We start from the raw sequence: 27,033 nt of genomic DNA on the forward strand, positions 1-27,033 counted from the left end.
AAGTGATGACATCCAGGAAACTGACAACTCAAAGATTTACCTCAAAGGATTACCTTATCATACTACAGCGATAATGATTTTGAAATAAAACAAGAGCAAAATACCCTATGCCTATCTATACCCATAAACGTTGGAATAGAGATTTTAAAATTAAATTTCTCAGAAGTCATCTTATATGCATGGTTTACTTTAACATAATTTTGTGCTAAGTTAAGTATAAAGAAATTAGCTTAAGGCCTTGTCATTGACATGTCGTGGTTTCATCAAAAAGAAATTTCTATCTCAATGACTACAGCAACGTATGCCTTCAGGATACTCAATGGTTATTGAGAGATTTTGAACCACACATTATTTTGAATACACAATAATGTTCTGCAATACTTGTCAAGCTGCACATTGCATGGTGAATATCAAATTTGCTTTCTTAACAGGTCCGCCGACAAATGTTCGTGTTGGCATGTACGTTGAGAGCTTAGGACCAATCCGGGAATCGACATTGGTAAGTTGTTAACCAATTGACATTCTCATCTCCACTTTAACCCATTAAATTAAAATTGAGATTTAGGCGTTTGAAACCTAAAAAATCAGATGATCTTGGTTGTAGATCTCCATCTAAGGTACAAAAATATAAAAAATATCAAATCACCCACCTTTTACCTCCTGAACTACAAACCACCCCCCCCCCAGATTTTTTATCCGTCAAAAAATAAAACGCGCAAGTTGACGCCCAAACGACCTAAGCTAATCGTAGATCCATCCTTTACGCTAACTTTAGTGATAACATTTTACCCCAACACCTTTCCAGGGGGTAGGATCATAGATGACCGGGGGATGTGGAGGCCCACCATTAGTTTCTACAGTAAAATCAATGATTTCTATTTCGCTGTTGTAAAATTATTACAAGAGCTACTGACGTTTTACTTGTTAGTTAGGTTGAAATATTAATTTCCTTTTAGGAAAAAAATCAATGAAATCGTATGTTTGTAAATTTTTTGGCCAAAAATCAATTTTGCCTATACTCTTGTACATAGCCAGAATTTCCCAAATTTGCATGGGCGCGCTCACATTATGACGTCATAGCGACAATATGTGGGGAATGTTTGTACTTAAATTATTTTAGTACCACTGGATAGAGGAGACTCATAGCTATACGTTGGTACCAAATATAACGATACATGACGTTTGTAATTGAAAATTAAGAGGGGTTGCAACAACCCCCTTCGTAGTCCTTGTTACAAAGTATGGCTCAGTAGTTCTAGGGTTAACCCATGGTAACTCAAAGTCCTAATCTATGTGCTTAGAAAAAATTAGGGACTGATCGCGTTCGCTCAAAAAAGTCTTGAACCTAGTTACCTAGTATTTTCATATAAATTTTGAAAGGTCAGGTCAAGGTCATCCAAGGTCAAATGAATATTGATTCTCACAAAATAGGTGGCTATGATCACGCTCGAGCAGCAAACATATTCAAGGTCATTTTTAGGTCAACTGTATATTGATATAAATTTAGATGCATTGTCATGAAACTTGTTGTATGTGTTCTCCAACTTTGTGTTACAATTATCAATTAAAAGTACATGACATACATTTCAAAGTGAATTCAACTTCTTGAGTATTATTTTCAAGGTATGTCCCTTTTATGTCCTTGGTGTTATTTACCAAGGAATACCGGTATTTCTCACCAGGTTAATCATTACATACACCAAAATATTTTACTAATATTTGTTTTTAATCTTTTCTTGCTCCTTTTTACCAGTAAGATACTATCCTTTCTCGTTCATGTTACGCAATCTACGCTTTCTGGTTTTTACATTGCTAAACTCTGTTTAGCTTTTTTTACTTAATTGTAGGATTTTTCAGTAACCATGTACTTCCGAATGAGATGGCATGATCACAGACTAAGCTACCACGATGACAATGTTACTGTACTAGTATTGAAAAACACAGACATGGAGAAACTTTGGGTACCAGATTTATATTTCTTATACGAGAAAAACAGTCATCATCATTTCGTGACTCAAGCCAATAAGTTGATGTGGGTGTATCCGGACGGAAACGCCCTTGTCAGTTCAAGGTTTGTTGCTCTGTGTCTTAACGATTCTAATATGACTCTAGAAAGAATTATTCTTCCAGTTCCCACCTTTTTATTATCTTATACATCCCTATAAATACGATTGTTTTCTACACAATATAACAAATGCCAATGCAATTGAAATAAAAGTTTACAACTAGAAACCGAAACACCATAAATATAACAAACTAAGAAAGTAACGAAAGACAATACGAGAAAGTCAAATGATAGGAAAATTATTTAATTTATATAAAAAAAGTTCTTTAAAGGTGAATATATACGGGCTTTTAACAAGAAGAAACTGCTTGTACTTATCTACTTCTATAACCTCTTAAAGCATTAACTTCTTAATCTTGTCAAAATCAATTTGTAATAGAAAACAAATGTTTTAGAACTTACAATGATTCCCGTATTACCTAATGTAAAATATCGAATTTTTGATATGTGGTTGCCTATATGTTGTTTGTTTCGTTGTTGGGTATTGATGAAGCCAAGCTCTGTCAAAATGTCATGTTTTAAAACGCCCATTTAAGCGTGCATGTCATAATGGATGGACGCAAAGAAGGTTGATACCAAACGTCGTGATCGTACGCCTGTATATCTAAATCACTAATTCAAAATCACTCTCCTGTATCGAAGCGAGGTCGCGTTAGCCAGATTTTGCACGAACAAATTGAACTTGGAGACAATGTTGTAAAGGCACAATATTTTGTCTATTTAACAATATATTAAATAGAACCAAGGATAATGAACAGACGAAGGAAATTATAACTTGCAATATGATCCTTTTTTTTGTACGAAATCATTTTAATAAAGCAACAAGGATTGTGAAATTTTAACCTCATTCATATATTGATTGTCCATTGAAATGTGTGTGAGATTGATCGTATAGAAATTATATTGCGAATTGTCTTTTTGATACAAATGCAAATTAGTCGTATTATGCATTTTCGGCAATTCAGCGAGATTGGTCAATTGTTTATAAATGGATGGTAGTCGATAGTCGTTCAAAAACCTAGTCAAACGGTTGGTTATATTACGATGTCTCACTTGCCTGATTGAACCGATTAAATCTTACCTATATCATGTATATGTGATGCGATCAAGCAGGATCAGTCAGAACTCGGAAATTTCAGTTTCTTATATGAGAGTAAAAACATTTACAAAGCTGCAATTGGCAGAAAACTCTATTTAAATTGAACAACCAGTTCCAAAGATATGAGTAATTAAAGAGTTTCCAAAACATCAGGAAACAAAATGAAATCATTCCTTTGTTTGGCTCTCAAAATCAATATTTCCGAGTTCCGACAGATATTGCTTGATCGCATCACATATAATAATATACATGATTAAGCATACCCATATCATGTAGGCCAACTCACTCATCGTAATATAAGTAAATGTGTGATATTATCCGGGGATATTATATTCAACTTGCAATAGCATACCTTAGGGAGATCACCAGACATTTCCAAGTCCTTCTTCTCATTCGATTGCAAAATTGTACTCGCGTAAAGCTATTCGAGAAATAATTGACAATCCCTGAAAGAAGACACGGTATTCAAAGAGCAAAATAACCATCTTGATGCATATGAGTTCTCTTCTTTACATAAAATTGAGATATTCAGCTTTAGACGAAGATGTGGTTGGTAAAAATGCATTTTCTTCAGGCGTATTTTTTTAGATTTTCAACATCATTTTGGTCTAAGAATAAATTACAATCTCTACCAACAATGCACCTTTGTAAGGTTTTTGTATCGCAAAACAATACATTCTGTTTCTATTTTCTGATTTTTTATATTGTAACTTGATTCGCTAGTTTCGGGGTGAGATGTGAAATCCTCGGTTAACCAATGCTGATTTGATTGGTTAGAGGTGATATGAGCTGAATACTGTAGCATCAACATGCAGTGTAAAGACAGATCCACAATGGTTGACTAGCACATTATAAAGACCCAATGTTAAAATGATAGATCTTCTTCGAGATGTCAATAATTACTACAATAGCCTGATTCACCATTCACGTTATCTATGTTAATGGTATTGCTTTACAGAATCAGCGTGACTGTAACATGTAATATGAATTTGAAGAACTTCCCTATGGACGCTCAGAGTTGTACGCTGCAGATCATGAGTTGTAAGTTGATTGTCATTTGTACGATTACTAGTAGAAGGTGTCCCAAAGGCTTTTTACCTTTTGCAACCTTGATATTAGAGCATATATTATACCACGCTATAGGTGCGGGTCTGCCATAAAGATATTACTATGGGTATCACATCTTTCTATCTTAAAGTTGCACCAAAATTCACTTTATTGAATTGAATCAACATTATCACCATTATTAAGCAGCTATTCGGAACAATTGAATTATAAATGCTACCAAATCTGCGAGACAGGATGCAACCGATTACTTCCAGGTGCATGGACTAATTCAATGGGGATACGCATGTGATACCCTGTTATGTCCAATGTGTGTCCAATACTATGCATTTTTAATAAATATTTGACACACAAATCACTCTAAAATAGTTTTCTTTCCCCCTGTGATTCAGCATCCAAAAGGGATCTTCTTATAAAATAGTAAAAAGGCTTTTTGGATACACTGTACCATGTAATTCTAAGAATAGGAATTAAACTGTGACAAATAGAGAAATATAATTAGTATGATAGGCGAGCTAAATCTTGGGGATGAATATTTTTTAACAGCAAAGCATACAGAAGTATATTTTTAGCTTTATATTTATTCATTTATGTTGTCACGTCTTTGACCGTGACAACATAAAATATTTATATTTTCCATCTTATATTCCTTGTTTATATTTTAATAATCCAATGATATAGTGTAATTACATTAGGAAACGAATTTGGAGAAAACATTCTGTTAATAAAATACTATGCTGAGCCACCAGCCTGGGTGACTCACGCTCCAGTAATTTCAGATGATTGAGCTCAGTAATACATCAAAGAATGTCTTCCAATTCATGAAAACAAATAGATAATCAGCTTATCGGATTAAAAGCTTAGAGGGAAGGTATTGCTGCTCAACGAGTGTTTGTAATTATCAGAAGGTTTTCTCCAAATTCATTCTCTAATGATGAGCTACGTTCATGTTATAAAAGGGGAATACAACTCATAATTCGTATCATATAGATTACAGACCATCAAATTTACACTTTTCCAGTAATACATTATACAACTACCCGTATCGTTTACGTTGTATTTAGGCTAATTCATTAAAGGAGTGCAGTGTTCTAATCCTATATTACCAGATGCAAGTTAGAAAAGTACACAGGGATTATATGATCGTTATTGGTTAAGAATTGAATTACATTTCTGCTTCTATAGTTTGAAATTTAATACGCTTATTGGTAATTTTATTCTTTCTATGGGCTACGTACACAGAATATGTTATCTTATTTCAGATGCATATTCAATTAAGGATCTTATTCTCACTATTCAAGATGTGGACCTTGAAGTACCAGACAATCTGACAGTTTCAAAATTTGACATCGTTGATATTGTTAGTGGTAACATGAATTTAGCTTATGCTATTGGTAAGCAAAACAAGTAAACATGGGATGAATGTAATTGTCAGAAGTGAATTGCACACGCGAATGGTATTATGTGATTCGATAATTTTGAAGTACGTTAATACAGGGTGTATTTAATTAATGTTGGACTGATGTTTACTAGAATAAATATTTCTTTTCATTGGTGCCATCCGTCTTAAAATATGGGTTGGTATTCGGCCTGAATTGTCAAAAAGTGGCTGAAAAAATAAAAAATGGATCATTTTGTCAAAATGAGGGGGGGGGGGGCAGGTACGCCCATGATTAGTGATATACCCGGGTGATATAATACAGCATCATGTCGGATAAATCAGGACTCTTCTCTATGCGCCATAGGCGGCAGTTCAAGAGATACTGATCACTTAGATTAGATGGAATAAAATCCATAATGTTGAGTAATGCTTCTGCTTTCTACTAACATTATGTGTTGGGTAAAGGAGAGGCCTTATATTTTTAATATTTGGGTTTTAACATTTTTGATACGTATGATGTAAAAGTCCTCTGCCTTCATAGTAACTAAAATGCAACTCAGAATGTTTTTTTCACTTCCAATAGTTTAATCTCCGAAAAGTAGTGTGGATTTTTCATATATTTCACATTGAAATAGTTTTTGCACGAGTTCATTGATGGAAATACATTGTATATCCAAACATAACACAAGCATAAAAGCAGCACACCATTTTAAATTAGTAAGTCTTGCGTTTCTTCACGTAATATTGTAAGTGATTCTGTTTCGTGTTTAATCCATGATGTATACAGGAACTGGTTTTATCAATTGTTTCTCAATTAATAAGACATTAGTAGGTTTAGAAAAGATGACAGTCTACAATTACAAAGAGGGTATACACTTGTTAAAAGGTTTCAACCAAATTTCAATGAATAAGCAATATGCACAGATACGTAACTGGAGAATGGATGATACTCGTCTAGCACTAGGCAGGAATATGTTTGTTACATGAGACATTACTCTGTTATCAAAGGATAAAAAAGTTAATAGCACTGTGATATGCAGTTGGTTGATAAAGGCGTTGAATCTCTGTTTCCACTCTTAACAAATTACATATCAAATTCAAGTGTTATCATTAGCTAAATAGAATTAGGTAAGGAAGAATTTTCTTTTACAAAATATATATACAAATCACTTTGGTAATGTCAAAGTACTAAAACATTCATATATCTTTCATGAATTATTTTTAGTTGATCAAGGCAATCCAAGCTTATTTTAGTATTGAACCGAAAGTAAAGTTCAATGGCCATTGGAACACAATCATAATTAAAATTTGAAACAAGATATTTTCGCTTCCACATCATCATCACTTCATTAACCTTTGTCATTGAATCCATCGGTTATCTTGTCTATAGTTTCATTCCTTAAGCTTGATTAGAAAATTTAATACAACACGAATACAGCAAAATAAATTGAAAACTTATAGTACATGTTTATTAGCATATTGTCATTCAAAGCAACACCAGAAGAATATGAGGATTAAGTGGTGAACCACATACTTATATTTTAGGTAGCTTTGGGATATCAAAGAAGTGCCCTTTAGACAATAAAAACAAAGCAGACGATTCTGACGCACCAAAAAATTATGGCAATTGGTGCTTGAAATGATAAGTGGTAAAGCAGTAATATGAAATAATGATTAATTTTTATCTCAATTTATATTTTCTTGAATTCGTGTATAAGCAATAATCTGTAAGAGTTTTGAATACCAAGTGTGGAGTTTTCCCCCAACAATAATCATTCAGACGGAATAAGAACATTTGAGTTTAAGTGCAATTCACTTTAGTACATCCGGGATAATTCAGGAAACCAGGACGCAGTACTTAAGATACTCATCGAGGGATAAGCATTAGCAAAAGATGTAGATAACTTTGATACGATAAATGCATATGCCAAGGAATCACTTTATCTAGCTGGTTAACGAGGTCGTAATATTATTGTCTGTTCTATAATCCCAAATTCTGTATAGATCATGGTAGATTGAACGATTGAACAAAGCCAAAAATGATAATATCATCAAAAAAAATATATAACGATAAAAACAAAAAATAAAACAAAATATAACTTATTATTATAATTGCATGACATTTTAATTTAAATATTGGAAATGTTTGTTTTGGATCACTGTGTGTTTAGTATAGTGCAAAGCATTGTGGCGTAGGCTTTAACTAAATAAAAAAAGGTCAAAAATGGAAATGCCCATACCTTATTTCGTGTTGACGTCTGATTCGCTTTAGCAGATATGAACTATAAATTAATGATATTTTAACTCGAACGGTACTAAATATAAAAGTGTGGATTCACGCGATCATATTCTCTAAAGAGCCTAGGTTAATTATGCCAAACATCTTCGACAAATTACATCTCAATGTTATCCTCCTTTTCTCGTTTTTGTTTCATAAAGGGGACTATTCCGTCGCATTCGTCAGGTTTTATTTTCAACGTCAGATGCAGAGTTATATGCTTGTGGCTTACGTTCCCAGTCTTCTGTTAGTCGTCCTAGCTTGGGTTTCATTCTGGATCGACGCCCAAGCCGCCCCTGCTAGAGTTACCCTAGGAGTGACAACGGTTTTAACAGCTACAACATTGACAGCCAATACACAGGAATCACTCCCCACTGAAACACATGCTAAGGTAGGTTGGCTGATGGGATATTGACTATGCGGATACATCTGTCACGTTTGTTCAATAGTATCTACGGGTGCCATATCTAAAGCATTATCTGCGACATCCTGCTTAATGAATTTAGGTACGCTTTGGTAAACTACGTTTCTCAGAATGAATAGTGTTTCGCATAATGTAACAATGTATTTTCAGTTAAATGCTCAGATTACTTCAAATAATACCCCATTCTAAGGGATAGCAAACAACACTCTAACTCTAACTCTAGACTCTAACAAACTAAATAGCAAAAGTTTGTCTGCATATTTTGAAACATCGTTTAAAAGGGCTAGCTGTCATGGCAAATAATGTTTTGCTATTCGACATCATATATTGTTATACCACACACACCTCCACACCCCACACCCTTCACCCCCCCACCCACACACACACTCCACCCACACAACAATGACTTTAAATGGGTCATCATTATCAAAAATAATGATGGTGATAACTAATTATAGAACAATATCAATATCTAATGTGAGAATAGGTTGTAGTCATAATTTTGTCGTAAGAGAGAGTTGGAACATTAGTAGAACACTTTGTTCCAAATTGTCTTTGCTGACAATTGTCGCAGATGTGTAGCAATGTTATTTTTATTCCTAACAATAAACAAAACATAAATAAATCATCTTGTAATGTCTTCTCCTTTGTCATTTCAATGATTACAAACATTATTGTAGTATTTGTTCGGTCACCATGTTCATAAAGGCAAACTTACATTAGCTGTGTGTACATGTTTCCAACACGTCAACTCGGAATATTTAGAAATGTTCCTGTTGATATAAAATAATGTGAAGGTAAATTAAATCAAAGCTTCAGCATTACGTTTCCTTTTGTATCAATATTTGAAAATAATGCTGCAATTTTGCCAGAGTTCATTACATATTTATTACTGTAAATGCACTTTTTTCAAGTACATATCATTGAGGATAACAAAAAGCAACGGGCAATTAGGGATTAAAATTATCCTCCTTTTACGTGTATGTACTATGAATCACATCCAGAACTCTATATTTTAGTTTCTTAAAGGGAGTATATTTGTGTAAATTTTCATATTCTCTAAAAGGAAGTAAAATGTATATTTAAGTGATTATGTATAGTGTCTTTGCAAGCGGAAATGACTTTACAGATTATGTCTGTTTCGTATACTAATCTCATATCCAAGTAAACATTTCGAATTGGGATTAAAATAGTCTATGCCATAGTCGATTTTTGATAAATAAAAATATGTTATTAATCATGATGAACGCATTCAGTTGAACTCGAAATTATACTGATATTTATTACGTCAAAATACTAGTATAAAATGGTTATGAAAAAGTTTATATAATTGTATTTGTGACAGTAAAAGTAAAGTATACGTAGGCTTATATTATTGAATGCAACATATCATAATGGCATAAATATAATGGCACTTCAATACTGAACAATTCTAATTTTAGAATCTGCCAGTTTAGTATCCGAGTTAAAAATCGACTATGGACTTTCACTTTTAAGCAGAACTTTACCCCGAGACTTCGTTCTCTAAAACACACTGTCAATCATACTTGTTTATCAATCAAATCTAACCACAAGACTAAGCATGGTGGTACAATACGCGCTAGATGCGTACGTTCATCCACCAACTTTCGCGCCAGCACAAAAGCGCCGCATTCCATAGATAGTTGTGTACCATGTATAGTTAATGGTAATGGTACGTGTCGGGAGGATTTAAACAATAACGAGATCTGGACGACCAATCACAAGCCAGGTCCATTTAAAGATGCATTACATCATGGCCAATTTTAGTAGGCCCGATTTCCGACAATCTCATCCATAGAAGCTCATAGACAGCCGTGTTAAGCATGTAAACCGCAATCCAAAGTCAGTAGTCCACTTGTGAAGCTAACAAACAGAGGGAGTGCGGTGACTAAAAAGATCAGATGTGAAAATCTATCAATTGTGCACAAATAATTGAATCAGAGTTTTAAGCTTAAATGTAATAGCCAGAGTATGCACAATTGGCAAGTGGACTACGGAGAAGTCTAGGATTAAAATAAAGATTAAAGTAAATCTATACATACATTTTCCTTGTTAGTCCTTTAAAAATGGTTTGAAATGGACTGCGTGTTTTTTCTTTCTATACACCTCTTTAAACAGTAGAGAAAGCAAATCTTTAACAGGTCCATCTTCTCGATGAGAAAATGTACACACTAACAATTTTGGAATACGAGCATTGCACTTATCATGATTTCTAGCTTCAGTATTCATCACGTTTTATAAATCGAGCCCCTTTTAAAACCATTACGTTGTTAAATGGCATGGTATGGCAAAAATTGAATTACCCTCCTCGCCTAAGGATGACCTACTTATCCACCTAGTCTAGATAATTTGGTGAAGCTGATATACCATGTAGAAAAATATTAAATCAAATCGATAGATACATGATCCAATAACGTTATGAGTATTTCCCTATATATATTATAGATAAAATCTGTCGGCTGTAAATTGCCTACAGAAATGAAATAAACGTGACCTCATAAAAATGAGTCAAGATTTTGATAATAATGTTATTTGCACAACAATTGGCGCTATATTTAAATAGGTATTGAAGTGAACGGTAATTGCTATCACATTACATTACAGGCAATTGATGTATGGTTGGTAGCTTGTTTGATCTTTGTGTTTCTGGCGTTATTGGAGTACGCAATGGCAAATTATCTCATCGTTCTTCAACAGGTTGCAATGGTGAGTATTTCTTCACTATTTCTTATTTAACCTGGATGAAATCATTCAGCATTCAGACACTATACGATGCCCAGAGCAGGATGTACATCAGGCGTAACCCTGAACACCAGGCGTAAATTTTCAATTGAAAAAATATATAGCTAATTTCTTGCAGACTTTTCTAATATGTCGATCTCCCAGAGTTAAAAGCCTGATGAAACTAGATGATTTGGAAAGGACCAAAAAAGCAACGTAAGAATTCCTTTGTAACTAAAGCTGTCATGTAAAAACCGTAGGTTATGTAGCATCGCTTTAAAATGTTTTTAAAATGTTGTGCCATTCTCCAGCCAAACACTACTAAGGCAAAACATGCGACACTCCTCGCTGAATAAGAACTTGAAGGAGTAATTGCATGTAGATGTGAAAAGGTTGTGTCTGGTTGATTAATGTACTCAATGCGGTACATAGATAACGCTTATAAAGCTCGGGAGAAAGGAACAAAAGAAGTGCACATGAAATAAATTGAATTCGATCATTGGAGAAAGGTCTAATTTTGTTTGAGTTACATCTGGAATACAATCACCGCATTTGAATTCGATCTTTTGCAACAATTTTGTACGTGGAATTCACTTCATAAGTTCAATAAAATTGTACATTGATTAGTAATAACCTTGAAAATGGCTATTTTTATGCGATAAAAAATATTACCGACTTATTTTCAAAAAGTCGTGTTTTTATGTAAACCCTTGAATTTAGCAACATAGGGTATTTTATAACTATATATAATATGTCAACTTTAATTATGGCAAAGTCTGTCCTTTTATCAATGTAAGTAATTATAAATTGAACTGGTTCAGAAAAATGTGTTTTTGTGCGCTAATGTCCGATAATAATGTGCTTTTTAATATCAAATAGGTTTTTTTTAATGAAAATACGATATAATAAAAAGATCAGTTTGCAAAGAGGGCAGCAATAATTGCAGTAATTGTTTATAGTGAATTGATCTCACTAGCGGGACACCCGCGCTACGCGCGGGTCCCCGCTAGGTGAGTAAATGAGAGCGTTCACTAAAACGGGAGGAATTACTGAACAGGTAGAATCATTGAAAAGGTAAATTTCATTTATCTGAGTCTGACCCTCGTTAAGCCTAAGTTTCCATTTTAGCTTCTTTCTTTCTTTTTAGTTTATTCTACATGGGCCAATTTTGTTCCTTTTTTTAAAAAACATTTTGCTGCTAAGCTTGCAAATTTCCGTTACCATGTTTTTTATTTACTCAATCCCGTTCCCATTATTTTCTAAATCTGTCCTTTCTTACATTTCCCTGTTAACTTCATTTTTTTTATTTGCTGCTTAGCTTGTGATTTCCCATTGTCATGTTATTTATTTAGTTCTGTCCTCAGTTTAATAGCTTTTTTTTATTTTAATCATCTAATTTTATTAGATTTTATTATTCTTTCCTTCTTTAGCCTATTTTATTCCTGTTTTCATTTTCTTACTGTGACTAACTATAGGCTAACCCACATACTCGTAGGCCTACCTGTTTGTCCTCATTTTTTTTTTAAATTACAGTAGGCCTACCTCTTCATGTTGTTTGTACTTTTTAACACACATCTTTTCCCCGTATTTATTACGCCTACGGTCGGTCGTTCACCCGTATTATCATTCATTGCGCGACTCTGCGTCGTTTACGCGCGACATGGCGTAGTGCTGCGTTACCTGCGCGCTATCGCTGCGCTACGCGAGCGGCTTGGCATTAGATACGCCCGTACGACGCGCACGGGCTAGCTTGACAACTGACTCCTTTTTGTTTACCCAGCATAGCAACGTACCACATTTTCACTGATTTTGAGGCCAATTCTTGACCGTTTTCAACCAAATAAAGTTTAAACACGTTCCCGTATATTCATCAATCTCCCGTATGAATTTGGCGACATTTGGATCGAAACTGACGGAGCCTTTATAGCATACATAGATAGATAGATACATACATAGATACATACAACATTCCCCTATTTATAGTAAGATTGTGGAAACGGAAGGCATATCTTAAGCAAAATAGCTAAACAGCGCTGATCACCACAACATCAATCCTTACCGACGTTAAAGGCCCTTTTATCGCTTCATTTCAATCACATTTTAATCGTGCATGATTGTATACATTTGATTGACTGGCGACATTTTATCTGCCCGTTTTAATTAATACAATGATCATCTATTTCAAATCAATTTCCAGATCAAGGAAGCTGCATCCAAATCAACTAGAAATTTATCAGTAAAAAGTAAACAAAAGGTAAGTGCTTTGACTTTTGCCAATCTATGACAGGTTACAGTTTGCCAACAAATTGAGCGAAACCGTTATACTGTACTCAACGGCGGCAGAAGCATTTATACGATTTAGGGGAGGGATACGCAGATTTTTTGTGCTGGGACATTTAAAGATGAAAGACACGAAAAATTTCAGACTACTTAAGCCCAAATTAAGGTGAATTTTAGTATTTGATGGGAATATTGCAACCTAAGCACGGCGTTTTGGGCTAAAAGGAATATGCACAGGACATTATTAAGAAAGAAATACACAGCATTATAGCTATATGTTTTAATTCTGCAAAGAATATCTCACACTGTACATATCGATACCCCGGATTAATTTAAGTAAATTGAGGAGGTTGTGCTAAAATTGATGTCACAGAGCGACAATGTAAGCACAAATTACTGGTGTAGTATCAAGGAAACCTGGCTTCACTGAACATTGACAACGTTTAAATTTGAGATGAATGGTTGCTGATACTTTGAAAAAGGGATCGTTGAACTAATGACGTCATTCTCACGTCTTGCGTCTACGCTAGATGATTTTATACAACCTTCCACTTAGCTCGGTATCAATAAATACACCATCTTAAAAATTCTACTCTCCATGTTCAAATTAGCTCCGAAATACACTCGGATCTGTAGTAAGTTCAGGCAGGGCGCTCTTTAAGATTTGTGAAGGTGTCATCCCGACTAATCAATTTTACAAGTGATCAGCGACAATCGCTGTCGCTGGTAGATTGGAATCTTGCAAGTGAACATGAAAATCCCCACACCTTGCGTATTTTGACTGTTTTATCTCAATACAATTTTGTTTTTCACTTGTTTTTTTTTTCTATTTAGGATGATAGCCACCTGACGAACACACCAGTAACGTTTGCGGATTTACAAACCGTGTTTTGGATTAAAAGTAACGACGTGACCAGGCCACCGATACGAGACCTATCACCAGCTAATTCTGTTGTCGAGTGGAGCGCGGACTCTTTAGATAGATTATCAAGGGTTATATTTCCATTGGCTTTCATTGCTTTTAATATAGTCTATTGGCCTATATATGTAATTCTATGATGAATGAATGAATTTGCAGGTTTTTACACTTTTACTCTTTTCTTGTACGCTTTGAAGAATACAGTCAGACAACTCCTATATATGACGAAAATCGTATGTGTTAGGCCCTTTAATGGTGGCCCCGTAATAACTATCGCGGGGAAATTTAAGGTTACGATGTGTTAATTCGGGGGCGTATTATAGTTAATGTACTAGCTCCGTCGAAGACCTAATTATTTTTAGCCTTGTCAAATGGCACTATATAACACTGTTCAGTACGTGTGTGTCGACGTAATACGCGTAACCGCTATTTGAACCAATCGGAGACGCATAACAACAACAGAATTATCGATTCTAAGCCATGGATAATTCCTTGTAAAATTATTAAATTTGAGTAAAATTTGATATACTTGTGATATTTTTGATTTGATTTGAAGTTGAGTGTTTAAGAATTGAGAATAAAGGTATTGTTTTTAGCAGCTGCTGTGCATCTATCGTCTTATATAACACCGGAATTATTTTTGGTGTAAAACTCGGCTTAGCCTTGTTGTAATACTTAAAATAATGGTTTTTTTTAATCAGATAGATTTTAATCGACGTCAAAAATTGAATATCAACAAACAATCGTTCAAAGATTGACGAACACGCGTCGAATATGTGGGCAATGTTTTTGTTACATGTATACGCGGGAGTCGATAATTTGCAAGCAGTCATACAATACGCTATAAAGCATGTCAATCCAGAACAAAGTCTTCTAATTACCTGAACCGGATTTGAGTTTTAACATTTAACAGTACCTTCAAAATGCTATTAATTTGGGTAAACTTTGATAAAACTGAAACGTTAAGATTACCTTTTCCCGCATGGTTGCATCTTCGAGAAAGGTGCAGATTCGTTCGAAAAATTAAAAATAATCATCTGTATCGAATAATCATTTGTACCGGCAATACCGAGAACTCTTATGAATAGAAAGTTGGGAAAAATCTTTTATCTTATAATGCAATATCATATTTTAAAATGAACAATAGCGTTAAAGAACTTTATTATCCTTACATTGTATACGATTTGCAATCTCAATTCATCGCATTCGCATATTACATGTCTGTAATACCATATTATGTTAATTTGGAGGAAATACTGAATAGATTTAAAGACCCCGGCAATAATACAAAACGTTTTCGACATTATTCGCAAAAGGTTAGAAGAGGTTGCTAGAAAGCATATAAATGTCGGGTAAAAAGGGTACATGAAGAGTATAAAGGGTCTTCATAACATTCAAGCACATTTTTGAAACCTTCCGGCAAAATATTCTACCAACATTATAAATTAATGCGTTGACGAAATATTTCGTTAAAATGTTTTACAATACCTTTTTATAACATTTAAAAAAATGCTGCTGTAGTGGTTCTTTTTCTTACAAAACGATTCAAAAACTTTTTTGGTACTTTTGTATAACCCAATATTTAATGTTATTCAAATGTTTTACGAAAACCCTAAACATAACCCGTTTATAACATTTGAAATACATTTTGTGATTGCTATGACGGGTATTAACAAGCGAGAGCAAAGACAACAATATCAATCTTGCTGTGTTGATTGTCCATTCCCAACAATCCACAATCCAACAAATTAATACACCTTCATCATGCAAGACGCTAATTTTGCACTGTCGTTGTTTTATCCTATTTCATTGTAATTCAAAGTTGTGTATTTAATCTGGTTGTAGCCTATAAGTTATAAATAGCAACTAATATGATTATTGGGTAATTTTGCCTATTGCATTAATATATAAGTACGAGAATATGTTTAAGAAGACTTGATATGCGTTGTATGTATTATCGCTTGACTGTATACTGTAATGGGTACCATTAACTACCTCAGGTAAAGAACGAACGTGGATCAAATTGGTCGAAAAGAGTATAATTTTTATAATCGTTATTTATATGAAAATAAAGTATATGACTACTTAACAGAATCATCTACTCGTCTTTATTTGTACAGCATTATCTGCCGTCCTTTTTGTATGTATGCCAACAATACAGTTATTTGTACTCATTAGCACGTGTGTCTTATCATATACTATTCTGTATGCATAATATTGTTTATGGGTTGCTGTACTCCTGGTGACAGTATATAACCAGCATTCCATATTTCTTACCATATGGCAATTTATAATTGTCTTATACTACAGTAAGCCAAATAATTAAGGTATCAGTTATGTTTACCCCCTGTATATCCTAAACAAAGACAGATATGTCATAATTGGAACCAGCAGCCAATAGCTGCATCTTTTAGCTCGAATTTAAGACCTCATTCGTTGAAATTGTTCAAGAAATAAAGACACAAAGATCCAAAAGGCCCTGGAAGATGCCAATTTAAACGTTGCAGTTTGCTCCATTGCATGCTCTATTGATTTGTACAAAAGGCGTTCGTGAACAAGAGAACTGGCGCTGTGCTTCCATTGATCAGCACATCAGCACTAGCGTCGTGTTTTCATTGATTAGAACACAAAAGTGCAACTTTTGATTTCGTTTCTTCATTAACGTTTAGATGTGGGGCCATAGTGGTCAGCAACAACCTGTAAAGTGTGCTGAGGCTTGTGGATCAACGTCTAGGCGTTGTGCATGTGCGTAGCGCACTATAAATCACGCCGCTTTTTTTCCTTATTCTCAACCTATTTCAACAAATAAAGTCTTAAATCAGAGCTAAAGAGTACAAGTATTGGGTGCTTGTTTCAATTTTGACATATTTGTCTTTATTTAGGATATACAGTGGTGAACACAAGTGGTACCTTAATTCTTTGGCTTACTGTATATTTTGGTTATACGGTTTACACGGTTTACTAATGAGTGGTTGCTTTAAAACCCTGTGGAATTCTTTATCAACCTGGTTTTTTTTGTTTGGTTTTTTGTTGTTTTTTTTTGGTATCATTGAATTGATATGGCTCTCCTATATCCAGTTGTACTAAAATACATGTAAGTACCGCAATGCTGCACAATGTGACGCTCTTGCACTGTAATATGGGGGCGCTCTCACAAAATAATAGTATAATACACAAACCAGGCATAGATGTAATAATGCTAGTAATGTTAAGAGCAAGAATAAATACCCTTCCCGCAAAGTATATCGATCATCCTATCCACAGGTAACACTCAAAGTGAACATTTTTTTCGGTGAAATATGGATGAACTTAAGATAAGGCCCAGTCATCTGGGGGCTTAAATCATGTAAATGTTAAGGAAAGTATTTAATGCACTTTCCAACGACTTGCTTTCTTATCAAATAATCATAGCAACTGCTTTTTAATGACATGTTATATCGCTTGGGATTCCTGTCAGAGTTGTAATCTGAAACCTGTGGCATACATTCCTTATTAAAGTTGCAAATGTTAGTCAAGTTTGAATATCACTTTCACACAAAATTGACCCTTTATTACAGAACGGATCATGTTTTTACCCAACGGTATCCATGATTAATTACACGAAGTGTGACTGGTTTTTGTTTTGTTTTCCTAAAAACGAAAAAGAGTTGCCAATAGGATTCCGGTGGACTCCTTATTGTCTAATGTCAGAAATATCTTAGCAAATATCAGCAACGAAATCGTTAGTATTTAAAGGGAATGGCCAGATTGCTTGCATATTGTGTTTTGTACCTGAAATTGAGGCAGGTACAAACATAATCTGATTCCTAAGTTTTGAGTTAAATTGCACTTGCGAATTTTATATTAGAAGGAAAATCCGGTTGCTTCTTTGTTAATGTCCTCTTGGTCCATATGCTCTTCCATATGACCAAGCACCAGCAATACCACGATGGTTATCAGACTTTTTCGTTCATAACATTAACTAACTTTTGTACAAGTGTCAACTGTAAATATTTCTCACAAAACTAATTGTGTTTTAGCAACATTGGATTGTAAGATTGATAAAGGTTCTTTTTCAGATCCAATAAAATGATACTACTCACTCAGAAATATTTCAATTCCTATCAGGAATCTTGTTCACTCTGGTACTGGTGTTTCTAGATGTTTTTAGAACCGGCAATACTTCTGTCTGGTTTTGATGACGTCACCAAACTTTCCTGTTGCCGAGAATTTATGACCTGGTCATAAATTTTGTCCAGTCTGCAAGCCCCCTTGTCCTTGTTCATGGTGTCTTTCCCTCTACTTCTAATACAGATTGCTTCCTTTAGCCAGCGTGTTGTTTTGTTCTGTTGACAGAATCATCTACTCGTCTTTATTTGTACAACATTATCTGCGGTCCTTTTTGAATGTATGCCAAAAATACAGTGAGTTGCACTGATTAGTATGTTTAGATTCACAAGCAAGTGTCTTACCGTATACTATTCTGTAATGCATGATATTGTTTACGCGGGTTGCTCTACTCCAGACGACAGTATAACCAGCATTCCATATTTCTTACCATATGGTAATTTGGAATTGTCTTATATACTACAGTAAGCCAAATAATTAAGGTACCAGTTATGTTCACCCTGTATATCCTAAACAAAGACATATGTATATCATAATTGGAACCAGCAGCCAATAGCTGCATCTTTTAGCTCAAATTTAAGACCTCATTCGTTGAAATTGTTCAAGAAATAAAGACACAAAGAGACAAGGAATATGTCAATTCAAAAACTGCAGTTTGCTCCATTGTATGGCCTAATGATTTGTACAAAAAGCGTTCGCGAAAAGGAAAACTAGCGCTGTGCTTCCATTGATTAGCACATTAAAACTAGCGTCATGCTTTCATGGATTAGAACACAATGTGCAGCTTTTTGATTTCGTTTCTTCATTATTTTTTGATCACTGTTTCTTTACTCTCAACCACTTTCAACAAATAAGGTCTTAAATCAGAGCTTAACAGTATTGGCTAAATTTTGACATATTTGTCTTTATTTAGGATATACAGTGGTGAACACAAATGGTACCTTAATTCTTTGGCTTACTGTATGTTTTGGCTATACGGTTTACACGGTTTACTAATGAGTGGTTGCTTTAAAACCCTGTGGAATTATTTACCAACTACCAATACGCTGTTTTTTGTTTGTTTTTTTTTTTTTTTGTATCATTGAATTGATATGGATCGCCTATATCCAGTTGTACTAAAATACATGTAAGTACCACAGTGCTGCACAATGTGACGCTCTTGCACTGTAATGTGTGGGCGCTCTCACAAAATAATAGTGTAAATACACAAACCAGGCATAGATGTAATAATGCTAGTAATGTTAAGAGCAAGAATAAATACCCTTCCCGCAAAGTATATCGATCATCCCTATCCACAGGTAACGCTCAAAGTCAAAACATTTTTCGCTGAAATATGGATAAACTTAAGTCATCTGGGGCTTAAATCATGTAAATGTTAAGGGAAGTATTTAATGCACTTTCCAACGACTTGCTTTCTTATCAAATAATCATAGCAACTGCTTTTTAATGACATGATATATCGCTTGGGATTCCTGTCAGAGTTGTAATCTGAAACCCGTGACACACATTCCTTATTAAAGTTGCAAATGTTAGTCAAGTTTGAATATCACTTTCACACAAAATTGACCCTTTATTACAGAACGGATCATGTTTTTACCCAACGGTAATCCATGATTAATTACACGAAGTGTGACTGTCTTTTTTTCCCTAAAAACGAAAAAAAGGGGGCACGGCCAGATTGTAGCATATTGTGTTCTGTACCTGAAATTGAAGCAGGTACAAACATAATCTGATTCCTAAGTTTTGAGTTCAATTGTACATACGAATTTTATATTCGGTTGCTTGTATGTTAATTTCCCCTGGTCCATATGCTCTTCCACATGACCCAGTACCAGCAATACCACTATGGTTATTAGACTTTTTCGTTCACAACATTAACTAAATTTTGTAAATTTTTGTCAATTTTTCACACAAGACTAATTGTGTTTTAGCAACATTGGGATGTTTTAATCTACTCTAGGCTAGGTGTTGTTGGTCAAAGCAACCCCCCAATCAATTTTCATCATCACCTGTTTAGGGTTAAGGTTAGTGATAGCTTAGGCTAGCATAATATTAATTCCAGCTTGGATTGTATGGATTGTAGTTTAGCAAAACAGCCTCAAAAATTCAGTTTAATCCATAAAAATTTCCCTGGTCATGAAACCCTGTAAATGAATGGAAACTTAAAATTGTTAGACGTTTGTCACCAAGCAGAAATTACAATGTATTGATAAATAAATAAATAAATAAATAGAATAAATAAATAAATAAATAAATAAATATATATATATATAAATAAATAAATAAAATATTTAAAAAAAAAAAATAAATAAATAAATAAATAAATAAATAAAAATAAATAAATAAATAAATAAATAAATAAATAAATAAATAAAAACAAATAAATAAATAAATAAATAAATAAATATTTAAATAAATAAATAAATAAATAAACATTTATCTCGAAAGTTTGTAATTTTAAACAAAGAAACGAAAGAAGCTGACAAAAAGAGGAAGAAGCGGATGAAAAAGAAAAACAAGAAGACAAAAAAAGAAAAAAGTGTCTTCCTTTATCATTTACTCAAATAGGACAACTTTACACTGAACAAAATAAATAATTACAATACTATAAAAAGTAATGTTGTGAAAATAATTGCATTGTTTCATGACCAAACTTGCCTGACAATGACCTTAGTGAATTGGCTATTTTAACTCAAGCTTCAAATAAGCACCTTTACATCTCTTAAGAAATTTGCTATAAAGGTTTGATGGTTCCTTGATTAGATCATATATATTCCCAATAAAACACAAAGTACTATCTTCCTGACAATATTCTTAGATTTACTGCCTTATACGCTAGAGTCATTCATCTCATTTCTTTATACAAAGAGAGTGGCCTATAATATATTAACCAAATTAAACTAATGACATTATGAACAAGATTACATTTTTTAAACATTGTAATACTTATAAAAAATACACTATTAAATATCTATTCAAGAAGTAAATCAACCGTCATTCACGTTGTATTGCAGTTCACCAACCTCATACAATTGCCCATAGGCAGGATTGATTGACACTATTGCAAAGTGTCAAGTTATACATATCGCCCTCATCGACACAATACTGCAAAAAATGCGCTGAAGTCAAACCATCAGTACTGACAGACACTAGCTGCATATCAGCTGTGCTATGTAAACGGAAATACATTCTAACACTTGATTCAATGGTGACCAACCTCCTCCTGTACCTAAATTTGTTGACTTGCTGAATTATTGAAATTATTTGTACTTTGTGAGAAGAAACTGATACTGATATAATGATTTATTGGAAATACGACATCATCCTTCTTCTTGTCACCTTATGCACAAGGTAGGTTCACGATATCGTACATACAGTGAGATGATTGTTAATGCATGCCTGATGATCTACAATATGTTATACTTCTGTCTATGGTGGTACTATCACTACTCTCTTACTGTTCCGTTACTATCTAGTATCTACTGGATGAAACAATGTCTGTTCAACTCTGATACAGTGTTCAAAGTATTTGTTAATATTTGTGACACGATCTGGTCCATGGGGGCCAAAGGAGACATTTTTGAAAATTGAGTTACTATAATTATTACATTATACTTGCAATTGGCTTTCATTTACTGAAAACACCAAATGCCTTGGTTATGAAATTATGAAGTTTTTTGATGTCTATTTTCTTATGTATTTTATTGTTTTTTACTCCTTATTTTTACCTATATCTCAGTTTCAAATTTGCCGCCTTTGGCCCCCATGGACCAGATCGTGTCACATTTTGTTTTCCATTTTCATCAATAAAGCTAGCCACGTGGATGCAATCACACAATATTAACCTTTGTTTAACCCTAGTATCACCAGGGATGGTATCACGAAGGGGAATGTAGCAACACCCCTAAGACTTTCATCCGGGATAACAAACAAACTCTTAAAACACTAAATGACTTTAGCTAATCGTAGATCCATGATTTGCGCTCATTTTGGCGATGACATTTTCACCCTGACAATTTACCCGTTGTTAAAAATTACCAAATTTCATTTCGCTTTGGTTTGGTAACAGTAGTTTCCTGTCATGTTTAAGTGAAAATCGTATGTTTGCAGCGTTTGAGCCGAAAATGAATGTTGTCTATATTTTTTACATAGCCAACATAACTCAATATAAATGTATGGGGGTATAATGTAATTTTTAATCTTAACACTCTTCGGCTTAATTTAATATTCCCAAATATAGACATTAGATTGCACTAACACGAACCCTCTTGTACATATGATATTGAATGAAACATCTAGCATTAGCTCTAACAGTCTCAACTACGACCGTACGATTATTTTTACTCTACTTCTTACTTCTGAGTGTAACATGTGGGGGATGCACGTGTGGGAGGGCTGGGGCTGTGTGGGGGTGTGTGTAGGGTGAGGTGAAGATTACAGTAGGTATTGATAGTTTTGGCACGAACTCTTTCTACTAGTATAGCTAGCTCTAAGGGCGATTATGGATGATGTGTCCACAGTGGCGAAGAGTTCTTTCTGACATGGGAGCGGTGTTGGAAAAAATTCTGGAAGTATAGTGAATAGTGAATACATTTGCGCGAAGATGATTGTATGGACCATCCTTCCTGGCAAAATATTGTGGGGGGATTTATCCCCCCCCCCCCCGGAATCTACGCCTATGAGTATCCAAGAAGTTGGTTTCCTTTATATTCGGGATTCCTAGAACACTTTCTGAATGTTGTGTTCCAAAAGCCTAGTCTGCTTCCCACCCCACATATATTGGAAAATAGCGCTGATAAAGAAGAGCAATCATAATGTTTGATTCAAAATAGTACATATTTTGACTAAACTAAACCTTCATATTGTGAGTTAGAAAGTACCGAATTATGTCCAATAGCTTCCCATAACTGATTTCAATAACCCATAAGAATACACAATTTATTTACATTACTGTTAATTTAGGGTTTTTTGTACTGCTCCAGTGCATTTGGCCAAAGCATCTTTGAAAATGAGCTATATGAGCAGTTTTAAGGCAGAATTATTGTAACAAGGCCCGTTTCTTTTCCCCAGATGATAGCACGTAAAATATTTCATATCGATTTGATAGCACTGATTTCTTAAAGACTTAACACAAGTGATAAAAGTGGTAGACGCATGCTACATAATACATACAGATAAATGCATCTGGGTAAGCTTTGTCAAATTAAAAACGCATATTGACAAGTTTTTTGACGCATCATTGAAATATATGTTGGCGTCATTGATTCCATCCAATTTATTTGAGCAAATAAGCCATGTGTGTGTTTGACAGAGGTGGCATATGCTTGTTGAACTGAAACAAAAAAGAGAGCTTCGCTCTGTCGCTCTGCTGAAGATGTTTTACGAGGAATGAATTTACAATACTCTCAAGACTTTAAACCTCACTGCATTCCTTATAGTCACAATGTATGAGTACGGGTGATATATAAGGATGGCTTTATGGCGGTATATAAGGGTGAATATATATAACATTCAAGGCTTTAATCGAAATCCTTATTCAAAATGGCTTTTATCTGATTAAATAAATAATTAAGTATGGAATTTAATATCAGGCTACTAAAAATGCGACACGTAAGTTAACATGTTGAAGTATTTTAAACTGGATAAATATAATAATTGGTATACTTTCAAAAGTAGTATGCAACTGGATGTGACCAAAGTCAAGTGAATGGAATTAATATGACTTCAAACTAAGACAACACATTAATACGACTAATCACCCATTTGTCAGAACACTTACACCTGTCACTTCACGGTGAGTGGTCATCATTTGAGCCGCCATTATATAAATGCCAAGCGTTTTTAAACCAACGCGATATGAAATATCTTACATATATTATAATCTATGCGAATATTAGCTCTAGTATAGAGCCTCTGCCACTGCCCAATAGTACTAGCACAAGTAATTATGAGGTCTGACTATACCATGTACAAGCAATCTGAGTTCTGACTGGCCTCGAAGCTAACGCGCCTCGTTGTCGGCGCTACGCGCTCTTTTCACACATCGGCGCTACGCGCTTCTACTATTGGACATCGCGATCCGAGGGAACTGACCAAGTTATGCGAATATATGAAGGTGTCTACAAAAGGTTATAACAATTAAGGTAGTCTTGTCAATTATACATAGTTTGAGTAATTATCAAGTAAGTCAAGTTGAGTAATTGGTACATACATTCAAAAGCATTAAAGTAGCTGGATGTGACCAATGTCAGTGGCAGAGGAATTAGTATTGACTTCAAAATAAGACAACACATTAATACGGCTATCCTATCATTTGTTTGAACACTTACACCGCACCTGTCAATTCACGGTGAGTGGTCATCGTCAGTTGAGCTGCCATGTAAAATTGATAGGTTGGCAAGGGGTGTTAATGAGGATTGACACCTTTAAAGCATTTAGAGATTGGGGTGATAGGGTAAGGATTAGGTAGAGATGATTAGCAAATAATTCGGTCCTGATTAATTTACTTGGAAGTTCTATATTGTGGTTAGGATACTCACGTATAATTGAGTTAAGGCTGTTTTGGTAATCAGCCTGGTCAGTAGTTAATTATTGTAGTATTTTAGTTAAGAAACAAACTTTAATGCATTATTCTTTACACCCAAATAATCTGTCCGAGGCAGTAAAAACGTAAATAATGGGTGAGGCGAAGCTGAGCCCATTATTTAAACGTTTTTACTGCCGAGGATACATTATTTGGGTATAAAGGACAATGCTACACCCTTTATTTCTATTACAAAATAGTGTCATTTAAAGAGATTATATCACTTTTTGACCAATTATTTGAAGTTGTTTACTTTAAGGTGGAGCGCGTACGCGTAGCCAAAGCGTAAATGACAGCGAGTATTGCGGAAATATTGAACGCGTAACCAAGCGTAATGCTTTGCGTAGAATGTGTAATGGCGCTAATATACTGCATCACGCTTTGCTGTGGGCCGTTATGCGAGAAGAACATAAATGTCATTGCCCTGGCCACTTTTGTTAATTAAAGGTCTTTCACGTGATGCGTTTCAACAAATCACAGTGCGCGATTTTGAATAATTGGTCGTGTAGGTATTAGAATACATCATATAGAAATCGCTTCTGCCGTAAGTTTATATTTTGAACAAAAACCGATATGTTATAGTCTAACTTTGGAATATGCACCTCTTTTATTCGCAAAGCAAAATGTTCCAGTTAAATATAAACACCTAAATATGTTAATGGCCGGTAAAAAAAAATCTACAATCCTGTGATAGATGAAGTTCCATGATATTATATATAAAATTCTAGGCTTATGGGAAATTGACATTGATATTAACATTGAAAAATTGATACATTATTAAAATTAACACTTATATGGCGCTCTAAACATTGAGTACAGCGCCTAAAGTTATGTTAGCTCTTGTGAGCAGGCGGCGGATGACATGATCGAGCCGGCAACTTGTGAAACCGCCCGGCCGTATGGCATTTTCCAATATAGTCGGTTGGTTTTGTGGGGTTCATTATCGAATCCCACCGGTTTTAGCTTGTATTTATATTATTTATCAACATAGGCCTATTTGTTTGTGATATTTCAAGCGTTTTAAAATGTCAAAATAATCCCATTCAATTACACGGTTGACGATGAAAATTTACTGAATTTAGAGAATGCAATGCGGCCACCACCTGCTTGTGAGTATACTGTACTAGAATCTTCCAAGCGTGTAATGACACATATGTTTTGATTATTTCAATTTGAAGTCTCTATTAGAACAGACGTAAATATGCCATACAGACAGGTGACAACTAGTTGTTGCATCTCCAATGCACCACGTCGTGCAACGACAGGTGCATCTGTGAAGTCTGTGCAATACACTCACTTTAAAGGAGAGTATTAACGCTATTTGCGATCCATATTATGAGGCATCATTTGAAAACCCGTTTAAACAATACATCTGGACAGAACAATCACACACTATCAATAATTTTCAAATGTTCCTTTTTCTCTTACGTTAATAATTATTGTGTTTACACGCACACCAAACAAACAGATACAACACATGCGCTTTGTAATGTATAGTTGGTGGTTGTAAAAAGCAGAGTGCATTGTGGACGTCAAATCTTTTTCAAAAATAATATATATGATTGAGTTATCATCTACAATGAATCCTGTTTTATATTTTTAGCAAATTTCATTGCTGATTGAACAAGAAATAAAAAAAATATTAAAAGATCATACAAATCTATTTTCCAAAAATCAATCTTTTCATTTCCCATTGTTTCATGGTTAATTTATTATGATCTAAGCCATATGAAAAGATTAAATAAATCCAGCGATTAAAAAGAAAAGCCATTTGTTTAATCATGCATTGTATCCCCTGGGCGAAGAAAAATTACCTAGGTAGTTTCTGAATAGAAACAAGTGCAATTTTAACCACTATTAATCTCGCAAAGGGATCGAAAATCTTCACCTTCTCATTATCTATTCACCCTATGAGAATTAGGTGTCAAAGTGATATAGATGATTGAAGAACGAATACTAATCAACGAAAACAGACAAAAAGCTTAGGTAGCCATGGACACATGAAAGGTCACGTTGACGGTCTAGTAATTCTGGATTATAAGGATGAGCGTTGTGTTATTCATAATAACCTGTATTTCATTAATATAAAT

General features: G+C 34.3%; 2 protein-coding genes across 4 annotated transcripts in view; both read left to right on the top strand.

Moving 5' to 3' along the window:
- The first annotated feature begins 435 nt into the window (after positions 1–435).
- Positions 436–16,277, top strand: LOC140142759 (glycine receptor subunit alpha-2-like). Its single transcript, XM_072164748.1, has 8 exons — positions 436–499; positions 1,848–2,071; positions 4,123–4,205; positions 5,492–5,623; positions 8,050–8,279; positions 10,938–11,039; positions 13,252–13,308; positions 14,169–16,277. Exons 1-8 carry the CDS (start codon positions 458–460, stop codon positions 14,391–14,393), a joined length of 1,095 nt encoding a protein of 364 aa, XP_072020849.1. The 5' UTR covers positions 436–457; the 3' UTR covers positions 14,394–16,277.
- Positions 16,278–21,502: 5,225 nt separating this feature from the next.
- Positions 21,503–27,033, top strand: part of LOC140142767 (glycine receptor subunit alpha-1-like) — a 181,700-nt gene continuing 176,169 nt past the window's right edge. For all 3 annotated transcript variants that reach the window (XM_072164759.1, XM_072164758.1, XM_072164757.1), the window contains exon 1: positions 21,503–21,711. Coding sequence is in view for 2 of the 3 variants with exons in the window: in XM_072164758.1 (XP_072020859.1) it covers positions 21,659–21,711 (53 nt within the window). In the remaining variant the exon portion in view is untranslated. The remainder of the gene's footprint in view (positions 21,712–27,033) is intronic.

Source organism: Amphiura filiformis, chromosome 20, assembly GCF_039555335.1.
Source record: "Amphiura filiformis chromosome 20, Afil_fr2py, whole genome shotgun sequence".
NCBI classification, from domain to species: domain Eukaryota; kingdom Metazoa; phylum Echinodermata; class Ophiuroidea; order Amphilepidida; family Amphiuridae; genus Amphiura; species Amphiura filiformis.

Coding starts and splice junctions, on each gene's coding strand:
- LOC140142759 (XM_072164748.1), top strand. CDS start 458: ATGTACGTTGAGAGCTTAGGACCAATCCGGGAATCGACATTG. Junction 2,072..4,122: donor AACGCCCTTGTCAGTTCAAG/GTTTGTTGCTCT, acceptor ATTGCTTTACAG/AATCAGCGTGACTGTAACAT. Junction 13,309..14,168: donor CAGTAAAAAGTAAACAAAAG/GTAAGTGCTTTG, acceptor TTTTCTATTTAG/GATGATAGCCACCTGACGAA.